At 45.1% G+C, this 13,442-nt stretch overlaps 1 protein-coding gene across 3 annotated transcripts in view; it reads left to right on the top strand.

Annotated features, from left to right (window-relative positions):
* Window positions 1-6,063, top strand: part of RMDN2 (regulator of microtubule dynamics 2) — a 54,726-nt gene extending 48,663 nt beyond the window's left edge. For all 3 annotated transcript variants that reach the window (XM_075412710.1, XM_075412708.1, XM_075412706.1), the window contains one exon: window positions 457-6,063. In XM_075412710.1, the coding sequence (XP_075268825.1) occupies window positions 457-510 (54 nt within the window). In that variant the 3' untranslated portion in view covers window positions 511-6,063. The remainder of the gene's footprint in view (window positions 1-456) is intronic.
* The last annotated feature ends 7,379 nt before the right edge of the window (window positions 6,064-13,442 follow it).

Genomic DNA, 13,442 nt, shown 5'->3' with positions numbered 1-13,442 from the left:
AGTTAATGTCAAACATTTCCCAATGTTTTTTCGTTAATTGCATAATCAATCTTTAGCAAACATCTCAGAAATATCTTTAGAAAAACTGCACACAGTCCGGTTGCAAGCTTATGTAAAGTATAAGGCAAGGCAGTACTTTGTGCAAAGTACACCAAGAAAAGCTACGGCCTAAGCTGAAAGGCTTGCTGGTCTGCTGAAAAGGCTATTTGTGGCTAACATTTAAAGTGCTTTAACAGAGCTGTAAAGCAAGGGCTGCCATCTGGCTCTTGTTTTCACTTCAAACTTTATTTTTGCAATCACTGATAAATTAACTTACTGCGCAGTCTTGTACGTTTTGTGCCTGTTGCACTTGTGTGTTATGCCTGTTGCTAGTGAAGAAATGTGGATAGGCACGTATTAGGCAAGTGAAGGGATTTATCCTATCTAAATTGATGCATGATTGTCTGTTTCTTTCAGGATAAAGAGGCCCAGAAAGACTTAGAGGCTTTACTTCTCACACTGAAGCTGTGATACTACGCACTTTTTAACTTTCCACGCTGTAATAAAACTACAAAACTAAAATGAGAATCTGTAGTGACTGGGAACTGCGGGTGAATTCCAGCTAAGTCAGTGGGAAAACTGTCGTTAATTTTAGCTGGCTTGGATCATGGCCTTGAAGCGTCTGGTGATTATGATGTGAAAATGATGCATTCATTTTTGATCATTTATAATCTTGTACTGAAGTTTAACTTTAGATTGCTGACACTGTGAGTCTGATTCTCTGAACATAAAAGTCCACTGCTGGCAATGGATATACTGGGGAACAGAATGCAAAATGCATAAATCTCACTCTTTGAGAGATTAATTGACAAGTATGTGATGCCAGCATAGAACTGTGTGTAGCAAAAACAAACAAACCAAATGTTTCTATAGTAAATTATATTTGTATCAGCTGATTTACACAGATGAGTACAAAAGAAGATCATGAATGTTTATGTTTACACATTTCTCTACTCTTATAAAATTAGAATCTTGTTGAAGTTAAAGAAAAAGCTTTTGCCTCCACAAAGCTGTTTTTACTTTAAACCTACTGTTGGTTTTACATGGAAAAATGAAAACTTTATAAATTAAAGTAATATTTTATTTGTAACATCAAGTACAGTATTAAAAATCAGACCAATGAAATTAAGTGGTTTATATTAATCTATTACAGCTGTGATGTTTAATGGATTTGTGACAGGACCTCCATCAAGTTTGTGAATCCTGGCTCTTTCACTTTCAACAGTTGCCTAGCATGGTGGCATCAGGGTGTCTGCAGAGAACCTAGTCCAGCATGTGGCCATCACTAATGTTTTATATCATCTATATAACATAACCTGTACATAAAAATAGACTAATTAAAGACCTACTACTTCTGCCTGAGTGTGTAGGACAGCAGTGTTTTCAGTAAAATGTAACAGGTAGGGAAAGAATTTTGTTCAGCAACGAGCTGATCCAGAATTCACCAAAGTCTATAGAAAAATAAAGGCCAGTTTTCATTGTCTTTTAGTTCAGGGTCTTAATCTACATGCAGGGTGTGTATGTGAAAGAAGCAAGCATTTCTGTTAAAGGAAATACAATGGATAAGGACAACTGCACGTTCCCTTGGCCTGTTTGATGTGTAAGATAACATGGACCAGTTTATGCCTGAGACGAGGAGGACTCACATGGCACCAATGTATTGAACTAGCGATGGGGGCTTTAATTTTGGACGGATGGGAGACAGTGAAATTAGCAAGTACGAACTACAGTCACCACAACAAAGATCTAAAAATTGGGCAGATGTGAAGGACTATGTATGCATGTGACTGAAGCATCTCATAGTAAGAGTGAGCTTCAACTACTAACAACAGAAAGCAATAGATGCAGTAGACTGGAAGACGAATGTGTAGAGTTAAACTTGAATTTAGCCTGACTCCATGACTCCTCCTAAAGCATGCAGATTTCTTTTAATAAAGTAGGACTGTCCATTTTTTCAAACATTTTCTTTAAAAATATGTTTTCCGACATGCAAGCATTACCGTGATGTGATTGCTTACATGCAGGCATTATCTCTGGACAAAATCTGAAAGTTCAATACTGGTTCTGAGTTCTCACTGTTATCTTCATGGTTTTAGTTTTGCTGAAGATCTCCACAAATTGAAATATGCATTTTAGCTGTTTTTAACGTTTATTCTAAGGGAAAATAGTTCCTATACCTGTTTTTCAATTCCAGAGTTCTCTTTTTTTTCATACACAATTTCAAAGGGGTAATACTATATGAGAGAAATCCTGTCATATAATTCCTTCTGTAACAGAATAATTGGCGTGTGAACAGAGAAGCTGCAAAGGTGATGTGTCGTGAAGGAGGTTTTGGTGAACACTGCTTTTGATGTTTTCATAGCCGTTTGCAGGAAGCATAGTTTAAATGGATGTACAAGAGCGATTCGTACTCAGGGTTGTTGTTAGCAATTCACTGTTGCCTAGGAGGATGTAATAACGAGGCCTTTACTTAAATCAATTTTATGCTAACTGATACACTTTATAAAATAGATTGGATTATGCAATAGATATTTCATTTAGAAGCAATCATCACCGATAAAGGCTGAAAGTGTTATCAAAAGAATAGGTTAGAATAAGAAGTTATTTAAATTAATTGTTGAATTTAGGTGACGTAAGTGGGATTTGCTTCCTTAAAGGCAAATAGAAAATATTGAACTGAAGTAAGTAACAGACAGAGGCTAGAGGAGACCTGGCTAGTTGTGGTAATTCTGTGGAAAAGGACATGCAGATTCTGGTAAGTGGCAAGCTAATCATGGGTCAATAATGTCATGGTTTTGTGAAAAAGCAAATTTCATAATAGACTGAACAAATAAGCATTCCCAATGAAATTCACATGAAATAACCTTTTACTCTAATTAGGCCTAATAGGTCTAATGAGATCTGAGCTGGAATACTAAATCCAGTTTCAGGCACCACACTTCAAGGAGGTTGGAGGCTAATTGGAAAGAGTCCAGTGGAGAGAGACAAGAAAGATGAGAGTGCTAGACAACATCATTTTGTGTGTAAAAATTGGAAGGCTTTGGTTTGTTTAGTCTGCAGGAGCAACGACTAAAGGAGGATTCACGTTTCTAAAAAGCCATTGCAGAGAAGACAGCAAAATAACCACAAAGCCTTGTTCCCCAAATCCCCTGTTCATAAGAAGTAATCGCCTACCTTTAGATCAGGCATTAGGAGAAAATAATCCTGATGGTAACTTTGCAAAGCCCTGCAATACATTTCCTGAGAACATTATAAAATCATTTATACAAGTTTAAAAGTAAAAGTTAAGCAAAGACACCTTTAAACATTGGCGATGTTTAAGGCAGAGTTCATCCCCTGGCAGAGGCTGAACTAGACGACTCCTTCAGATCCCCCCTGGCCACACTGTCCCCAGGGAGAGCACAACTCCAGCCCCCGCCACGCCATGGGCACTCCTGCGGGGTTGCTGCGGGCGGTGGGACTGGCTCGGCGTTTGGGCCCAGACTACCTGAGGAATTTGTGCCGAGAAACATTTACCAGCATGTTGCAAGGCTTGAATTTAAAGATGCGCGTCATGGCTGCTCTCAACTGTTTGCTTGTTACACCTGTGGTTTTGATCCACATGATGACATTTTTTAGTGCAATGTCTAATTTTATAATGAAATTAGTGATCTTTCTTTTCAGCCTTTTGAATTAAGCCCATTCTTCTAATTTTTGCTCATTACTAGTCCATGTGTAGAATCACGAAATAACATCTGGAGAGAAAAGGCTGGTTTTAATTACTGGTTCTAAGTTGTCTTTCATAGTGGGCAGAAACATTCCTCACATAGGTAAGAAACTGCTGTTTTATACAGCTGACGTATTCGTGCTTTTTAAATTTTTTCATAGCAAGTGTACATGAGCATTCTGAGCTTTTTTGCATTTCCACTTTGCTAATCTGAGAACTTTTAATATTGAAGTATGTGCCCTAAATTGTTCTCTAATTGCTGCTTTGAATAACGCTTTTGCGTTTAGTCCTAGGCCTGGGCTATCTGTCCTCTGTGTCATATCAGCTGGGGAAAGAGCAAGCACAGTTCCAGAGGGCCATATGTTTTCTTTTTTGCTTAAAATATCCACAAGCAGACATTCACTTCCGTAGTTTTGTCTCCGTGCAGGGGCTAGAAGTTAACCGTATTAACCCCTGCGGGCTGTTAAGCCGTGTGGAGCAGATGGGGCTGCAGGCTGCCTGAAGCCACGGCGCTGTGGCCGTGTTGCCCGCTGCCTCCTTCCTCCGGTCTCTGCTCCGGTACATACACAGTAAACTCTCTGGGGGGATTTGCCTCGTTACCTGTTTGCCAAAGGTGAGTTCGGGAGCCTTGATCCGGTACTAGGATTCTTGTGCTCCATTGCGGTTAAAATTGGAAGTTCTACCCTCCTGGCTAATTGAGATAATTTTTATTTCTTGTGGTGAAGCTAAGGGCCCTGTCAATGGATCCTGATCCCTGTGGGATTGCCCGCTGCGACAGCAGGTACTCACAAACTAAGTTATATTTTTTGCAGCAGTTGGCCACGGGCACATTGAGTAAGCAGTTAGTGATACACTCTCATACTACTTTGTTTAAATTACTGTCTTTCCTTTTTCAGAGTCTTAGGGTGATTTACTCATTTTTGGGTAGTTACATCAATATACTGACTTCTGGAATGAATTAGGAAGCTGTCCAACAGTGGCGAATAGCTGAGGATTTAGAAAGGAAAGTGACAATTCCTGTGTCCAGTTAAATTAAAAAAAAAACCTAAATCTGTGCCAGCAGCCCCATTATTATAGTAGTAAAAGCCTGAACTTAAAAAAAAAAAACCCAAAACAACCCACGGAAGAAGTGGCTGCCAGAGATCCAGCTATGTTCAACCCAAACATATCGGCTTATCTGGATCTACTTATCTTCAGCCATCTCTACCTGAACACCTTCAACCTGAAGTACCTAGAGCTGTAGGGAGGCACTGTGGATTCCAGCAAGGTCCGTGGGTTTTCTGGAATTTTCCTGGACACCTTGGAGGGCAGTCCTGTGGTGTTTTCTTGCAGTGGGCTCAATAGTCATGTTGGATGCATTACACCTATTCCAAATCAGAAAATCCTGCAGTAATGTGACAGCTAAAATAGTATTGCAGCATTCATCCAGTACAAACTCCAGGAGGAGTCACTCTGACTGAGGGCCAACAGTATTGTTTGCTTTCTTTTTTCTTCTATACTTTAGGTTATATTCTTATTTCCCAGCACTTTTCCTTCTTACAGACTCCCAAGTTCCTTGGAGAAGAAACAAATCAAACTGCCTTGACAATACAAAAAGAAATAAGCTTTTCTGGCCCCATCTATGTTTGTGTAACCCATGCATGTGGGATGCTGGTAAATGAAGCACTAGAACTAAGAATGTGAAACATTAATAATTTTTTTTGAGGAAACGTTTTACTGACTTCATTAAAATAAACAAGCAGTCATTCTAGAAGTATCTGTGGGAGCAACGTCCAGTGTGAACGTGAATATGAACAATCCAAGCTCTGTGCTTGGTAGTGCTGCTGACCCATGATGTGACTGTGGGGAAGCTGCTTAGCTGCGTACCCAAGTAACACACATGCAAACACCGTCTATCCACTCTTTATATGTCTTGTTTATTAAGATTAATTATGAGCTGGTTTGAATTGTCTACCTGTATGAACCAAAAAAAACAGTCACACAGTATTGACTGGGGATACTGTAACCTAAACATGTCTTAAGGATCTGGGCATGAATGTGCGTGTGCTTTTTAACCTACCAAACTAAGTTCAGGTTTCTAATTCATGGATAAAGGTAATCAACATGGCTGATGAAGTTTCAGCCCTCAGGTGAGAGAAGTGTTCTTGTTGTTCAGAAAAATGTGGCAAATCGGCAAAGTGGATTCAGCGATTTACTTGTGTTTTCCTAATCTTGAAAGAGGTTAATTTATGAAGAAATGAAAAGCCATTTGTAAATCTCATGTCTGTGGCTCTGGGTTAAGGATTGCTGTTTTTCAGAATGCTAGGCCAGCTTATATAGTGCCCTATAAAATCATATATGAAGTCTTAAAGCAGTAATAAAAATTATGTTTTCCAAAATAAAAGAGCAGAATGCTTCTACAGCAACACTTTGAAGTGCAGCAAGGGGTTCATACAAAAGCACTGCCAGGCTGTGTGCTGGTTTTGATACCACCTGTATATGGGTATCGGCAGGTTAAAGTGCAGCAGTGCATTTGTCACAAACCCCTTGCAAGAATTACCAGTGCACGCTGGCACAAAAGATCCTAACTGAGTGTGTGACCCCGTGGTCATTGGACATCTTCTTGGTTTTAGAAGTGTCTTACTAAAGAGTAGTTTCACTTGGTTTGTCCCTATAAAACCTACCTGTGACATTTTGGTGCCATTGAGAACATGGCAAAACAGCCTCTGGACATCAGCAAGACCCAGGCTACGTGCCAGGAGGAGATTTTTAAAAGCACCCACTTAACCTGTGTGACATTTGCTTCTGTACCTCCTGATACTTGGTTCGGCTTCTTGCAGCAGCATGCCGCTTTCAGCCCCTTTTACAGCCATTCCTATGTGACCAAACATGTTGATTTCAGAAGATGAGAAGGCAGGTCTTTTCAGCTGTCATGGGAGAAATTCAGAACAGTACACTAGAGGACAAAAAATCCCAAACAACTGGACCTGTATGGTCATTTGACCAATACTTTCAATTAGTTGTCCACCAGATGTGATTTCTGTAAAGGGCATTAGTTTATTCTCTAGAGGTGGAGTTTTATGATCAGTCTAGCCTATTGCACACCACAGAATTTTTTCTCCAGCCTTTACATTGTAATATTTATTCCTGCTACCCTACCCCCCAGGCAAAACCCTGGGCTGCATCAAGAGAAGCGTGGCCAGCAGGTCGAGGGAGGGGATTCTGCCCCTTTACTCTGCTCTCGTGAGACCCCATCTGGAGTACTGCATCCAGCTCTGGAGCCCCCAACATAAGAAGGACATGGGTGTGTTGGAGCGGGTCCAGAGAAGGCCACAAAAATGATCTGAGGGCTGGAGCACCTCTCCTATGAGGACAGGCTGAGAGAGTTGGGGCTGTTCAGCCTGGAGAAGAGCAGGCTCCGGGGTAACCTTATAGCAGCCTGCCAGTACCTGACACACAGAATCACAGAATAGTAGGGGTTGGAAGGGACCTCTGTGGGTCATCTAGTCCAACCCTCCTGCCGAAGCAGGGCCACCTACAGCAGGCTGCACAGGACCTTGTCCAGGCGGGTCTTGAATATCTCCAGAGAAGGAGACTCCACAACCTCCCTGGGCAGCCTGTTCCAGTGCTCCGTCACCCTCAGAGGGAAGAAGTTCTTCCTCATGTTCAGACGGAACTTCCTGTGCCTCAGTTTGTGCCCATTGCCCCTTGTCCTGTCACTGGGCACCACTGAAAAGAGCTTGGCCCCATCCTCCTGATACCCACCCTTCAGATATTTATAAGCATTTATTAGGTCCCCTCGCAGCCTTCTCTTCTTCAGGCTGAAGAAGCCCAGCTCCCTCAGCCTTTCCTCATAGGAGAGATGCTCCAGTCCCCTCACCATCCTTGTAGCCCTCTGCTGGACTCTCTCCAGTAGCTCTTCATCTTTCTTGAACTGGGGAGCCCAGAACTGGACACAGTACTCCAGATGGGGCCTCACCAGGGCAGTGTAGAGGGGAAGGAGAACCTCCCTCGTCCTGCTGGCCACACTCTTCTTGATGCATCCCAGGATCCCATTGGCTTTCTTGGCAGCCAGGGCACACTGCTGGCTCATGGTTAACCTGTCGTCCACCAGGACGGCCAGGTCCCTCTCCGCAGAGCTGCTCTCCAGCAGGTCCACCTCAAGCCTGTACTGGTGCATGAGGTTGTCCCTCCGCACTCGTGGGTGCATTCCATCGGGGCCCATGGATTTGTGGACGTCCAGATCACTTAAGCGATCCCTCACACAGTCCTCCTCGACCAAGGGAAAGTTGTCTTCTTTGTAGGCTTCTTCTCTTACCTCCGGGGCCTGGGATTTCTGAGGGCCAGTCTTAGCACTGAAGACTGAAGCAAAGAAGGCATTCAGTAGCTCTGCCTTCTCCGCATCCTCCGTCACCAGGACACCCGCCTCATTCAGCAGCGGCCCCACATTGTCCCTAGCCTTCCTTTTGCTGCTGATGTAGTTGAAGAAGCCCTTCTTCTTGTTTTTGACATCCCTTGCCAGCTTCAATTTCAGGTGAGCCTTGGCCTTCCTCGTCGCATCCCTGCATGCTCTCACCACGTTTCTGTACTCTTCCCAAGTGGCCTGCCCCTCTTTCCACATTCCATGGACCTTTCTCTTCTGCCTGATCTCCGCTAGAAGCTCCTTGTTTAACCATACAGGTCTCCTGCCTCCTTTGCTCGATTTCTTTCTCAGGGGGATGCATTGCTCCTGTGCATGGAAGAAGTGTTGTTTAAAGAGCGACCAGCACTCATGGACCCCCCTGCCTTCGAGAGCCCTGGCCCATGGGATTCCTCCGAGTAGCTCCTTGAAGAGGGCAAAGTCAGCCCTCCTGAGGTCCAGGGTTTTGATCCTGCTTATCGCCCTGCTTCCTCCACGCAGGATCCTGAACTCGACCATTTCATGGTCACTGCAGCCGAGTCTACCTCCGACCTTCACATCCTCCACCAGTCCCTCCTTGTTTGTTAACACAAGGTCCAGCAGCGCGCCTTTCCTTGTTGGTTCCTCCACCACTTGCATCAGAAAGTTATCATCGATGCTCTGTAGGAACCTCCTGTATTGCACCTGCCTAGCTGTATGGTCTTCCCAGCTGATGTCAGGGTGGTTGAAGTCCCCCATGAGAACCAGGGCCTGTGACTGTGAGGCTGCTTGCAGCTGCCTGTAGAAGGCCTCATCAACCTCCTCCTCCTGGTCAGGTGGCCTGTAGTACACACCCACCGTAATGTCACCCCTATGAGCCTATCCCTTAATTCTAACCCACAAGCTTTCAACTTGTTCCTCATTTGTCCCCAGGCCAAGCTCAATGCATTCCAGTTGCTCCCTCACATATAGAGCAACTCCCCCACCTCTCCTTGTTGGTCTGTCTTTCCTAAAGAGTCTGTAGCCATCTATGACAGTATGCCAGTCATGCGAGTTGTCCCACCACATTTCTGTGATGGCGACCAAGTCGTAGCCGGCCTGCAGGAAGGATGGAGAGGGGCTTTTCACAAGGGTGTGTAGTGATAGGACAAGGGGGAATGGCTGTAAACTAAAAGAGGGCAGATTCAGATATCAGGAAGAAATTCTTCACCATGAGGGTGGTGAAACACTGGCACAGGTTGCCCAGAGAAGCTGTGGATGCCCCCTTCCTGGCAGTGTTCAAGGCCAGGCTGGATGGAGCTCTGAGAAACCTGGTCTGGTGGAAGGTGTCCCTGCCCATGGCAGGGAGGTTGGAACCAGATGATCTTTAAGGTCCCTTCCAACACTTACTTTTCTATGATTCTATGATTTGAAAAAACGGGGCTGATGATAGTGCTTCTTTCACCCACGTGGATGGTTTGAAGAAAAACGTGTCAGGCAGTGAGGCACAGCTCTCCTCAGTGGGGGCCATGGCATTGTTTGAATGGGCCGTCCCCTTGCCTCCAAAGCTGGCAGCAACTCCCCCGTCACCAGGCCGGCACTGCAAAACGGGAAGGCTGACCTGTGGTTTGTCAGTAACCGGTAGAGCCAAGCCAAGGTCCAGCCAGCCACTGACTGGTTGGAGAACACACACAGCAGTAAGCAGTAACATCAGCTTCACTTTTTAGGCCTCCTTTACTCTTTCCGTCAGTGCCTGAAGAGCTGTCAGGGAAGACAAAGCCTCGGGCAGCATTTGTGCTGCATTTCCCGGCTGGTTTGGAACTCACGGAAAGCCTGTGCAGACCCATCAGTTGATACACAGCTGCCTCTCCAGCCACTGACATGTCCTCCAAGGTGCTGGAGCTGGGCTCCGGCAGCGGAGGGTCAGCAATTTGGTGCATGTGATGGAACCGAAGCTTCCCAGTGAGCTCGTGAGCGGCACTGGGCTCACTCGCCCGGCTGCCTGCCGTCGCTGGGGTACGCGTGCTGCACGCTTGGGAGCTGCGTTACCGCAGGAGCTGGCTGGAAGACAGGCTGAACCTCCAGCTGCTGCCGGCCTGGAGGAGAAGGAGCGGGTCAGTCCGTGCTGCGCGGGGTATCCCGCTCCACGCTGCTGCGCCGGTGCGGGGAGAGAGCGCGCGTGACACACGCGACGGGTGCTGTAACGCTGGGTGTTTCGCAAGCCTGTGTGTCTGCTCGTGGCACCCGCCAGCGCTCGGTGAGAGGACAACACCTGGAAGCGGTCCCCAGGAGAGCGAACCAAAGGCAGGCAGGATTCGGTGACTCCTGACGAGGAGCCGTGCCAAGGCTTGAGCCTGCAACCACCTGCACGCGAGACTCCTCTGCGCAGGGCTCTGACTCCCCTCAGAGTCCTGGGGGACGCTCCGGAGCCTCCCGCTGCCATCACTGCGGCATGCTCCGGGCACTGCTGCGGCTGGCGGGGGACAGCGACATGAAAATGGTTTGTTTCCTTCTTTCCTTACCTCAAAGAATGTTTTTGTTTACGTTCACCAACTTAAATTCATGTGGAAAAATACAAGGTAGAAAAGAAATGTCAACTGCCTGACCTGTGAGCAGCCATTTTCCTGTGGGAAGAGCTTGTTATTGGTAAGCAAACGAGGGCCACAATCAAGCTGGAACCCTGGTGTGAAAACATTGCTGTAGCTTGGTTTTGTGGGAGATATTTTAACTGCCAATGTGTTTTTTTCAGTTCCCTTCATCACTGCTTACAGCACTCCGTTAAAATCCTCACCCAGGGGCCTTTGTGGGAGTGGGGTGGTGGGCGTGAGGCCGTTGGCCGGCAGCTGCTGCCAAGGGGCACGGCCCCTGGGGCTGGCTCTGCCGGGGTTAACGCTGATCCCCAGCAGCTGAGACCTGCCCCAGCAACAGCCAGCCCGACAGGAAAGCCAAGGGGTGCTGTGTTTTGCTTAAATTGCTTGGCGGGGGGGCTGTTTAATCCTTCAACTCAGACTAGAGAAGGAGCTTGTGTGAAGGAGCTTTTTTCATAGCGAGTGGTGAGCAGTGGAACAGAAGCAGAAGTTTAGCATCTCTCCAGGGGTATGGGGTAAAGGCAAACAGGCTGATGGGGTTCACCTGCGCCACGACATCCTGGTTTCTGCATTGCACTGGATTCACTCCGGTAGGAACGCCATGGATCCCGTCTTATTCTGAATGTCTGCTTGTGATTATGCTTGCAGAAATTGTATGGGGACCAGTTTCTGGTTTTGTGTGTTTGTATATGCATATAAAAATATTTGTGGGAATGTATATGTCTGTAAGTTTGATAGTGGAGTTAAAATAGATATGACTTTCTGCTTTTTGTAGCTACAATAAGCAACTTGATTACTTTTGTGAACCTTTTGAAATTTCTGTCCATGTGTGAAGTGAAAACTTGAGAAAGCCTCTGCCTGCACATCCTTTTATATCCGAACTTCTAAGAGCAGAGTTAAAACTGCTTCATGAGAGGGAATTACCACAGTTCAGCACTTAATTGGGCCCCCCTCTGAGAGGAAAGACAGGAGACATATCTGTTGAATACAAGGTATTGCTAAATACCTTGTATGCTGGAGAGGAGATGCTAGATGATAACCCTACTGGAGCCTGTAAGCTCATCTTGATATCAAGCTATTGCTTCACATTGGAAGACCCTTACTTGTTCCAGCTTGGGGCAGGTGGTTTAAAAAAAAAAAAAAAAAAAGGTGAAAGATGGTGTAAATAAATCTGTTAGCTTTCCTTCCTTGGCTTCTTGACCTGTGAGCTTGTGAACTCTGAAAGGTTTTCTGAGTCAGTAGGAATCAACTTGTAGTTTACCAACCCTGTCTCTCAGAGAACTGGTTGTAATTGGTATCCCCAAACCATCGATCTGCTTCGAGGGGGTCTGTGGCTGAAGGGGAGGGATGAGGAGGGAGAACTTTATTGTGTCTGTGGGTCAGGTTTTGTCTTTTGAGGGTGCTTTTTTCTAAGCAAAGATTATGGTTTGCAGAGAAATGGTCAGGGAGGCTTGCTTAATATCTGTCTGTGGTATATTTTACTTTCTTTGGTTTCCTGAACTCAGTACTTGTTCATCAAAACGTAAAGTGACTCCCGTGGGAGTGGGAAGGGGAGAGGAATTTCAGGCAACATTGAAGCAATCTTGGATATTAAGTATGAGAAGTTTGAAGCATGTCCCTGAATGGGTCCTGCTGAGATACTAATAACTGGTCTGCTTGCCCATATTGCACTGAATCTCGTCCAGTTTTCTTGCCAAAACAAGTGGTATTTTCAGTTGTATTCCAAGTAAGGAGAAGTCAAAATGTAACCTTAAACCAGTGAGCTGTAGAGCCAGTATTGCAGGGGCTGCGAAGTGCTTTTTCTGCCTGGCAGACAAGCAGGGCACTCAGCGGGAACCACAGGCCTGTCAGTAAGTTTGACCTGAGACAACTGGGGCCCCGTGGCCAGAAGGGAAAGGGTCCTTAAATCCTCAGCAGAGCAGTGTATATCTCCAGGACTTCAGTTCCCAAGGGTTTTGGCAAACTTTGTTTTTCAGTGTTGATGTTTGTGACTCCTTCTCTCTGGAGTTGGTTTTGATTTTTATTCCAATTCTGCTGACACATGGCAGTCAGCAACAGACAAGTTTGGATCCTCAGTTCAACATTTTCTTTTTGCATTGGTATCTTCATTACTAGGTCCGGTCTCCAATATATTTACTGCTTAATGCATACAGTATGTACAACTGAGGGGAGGCAATGCTGTATTTGTTGAGTTATTTGATCATCGTGTTGCCAAACTACTTCTATTTACTCACCTATTTTATCAGACAGGGTCCCTGCTGATCTTTAGCGTAAGCTTTCGCAACTAAGTGGAGCATCTCTTTTTTTCCAAAGTCTCCTAAAGGCTACAGAAAAATATTTCTTGCACTGGAGACCTGTGAAACTTTCCTGTCGGGTAGTATTTCACTCAATGTAATTATGATAAAATACAGCTGATGTGGAAACTTGGGTACGAAGCAGTCCAATTGCCCAAGTGCACTTTTTTTTTTGTCAGTGACCTAATAGATTTTCCAGGTGTTACTAACAGATTTCAAAAGGGTATATCTCATATTCAGAAACAGGTTGAGTAATGCCTTGATATTGCAGGCATCGCAGCAGCCTTAGAGAGACTTGCAGTCTTTCAGCACAGATGGAATTCTCTGTCAAATTTTGCAGAGTAGTTTAGAAAACTTCTGGTGTGAAAGGATAATATTCTGAGGATTGCTTCGTGTAAAGCGCTTCATGCCAACGCTTGTGTGCCATGAGCCTTTGAAGCAATCTTTTTAAACACAGTATTTACCTGATCTCTTCTATT

The sequence above is a fragment of the Opisthocomus hoazin genome, chromosome 2, assembly GCF_030867145.1.
Source record: "Opisthocomus hoazin isolate bOpiHoa1 chromosome 2, bOpiHoa1.hap1, whole genome shotgun sequence".
In the NCBI taxonomy this organism is placed as follows: domain Eukaryota; kingdom Metazoa; phylum Chordata; class Aves; order Opisthocomiformes; family Opisthocomidae; genus Opisthocomus; species Opisthocomus hoazin.
The sequence above is the reverse complement of the archived record's forward strand: the minus strand, read 5'-3'. Positions and strand labels throughout refer to the sequence as shown.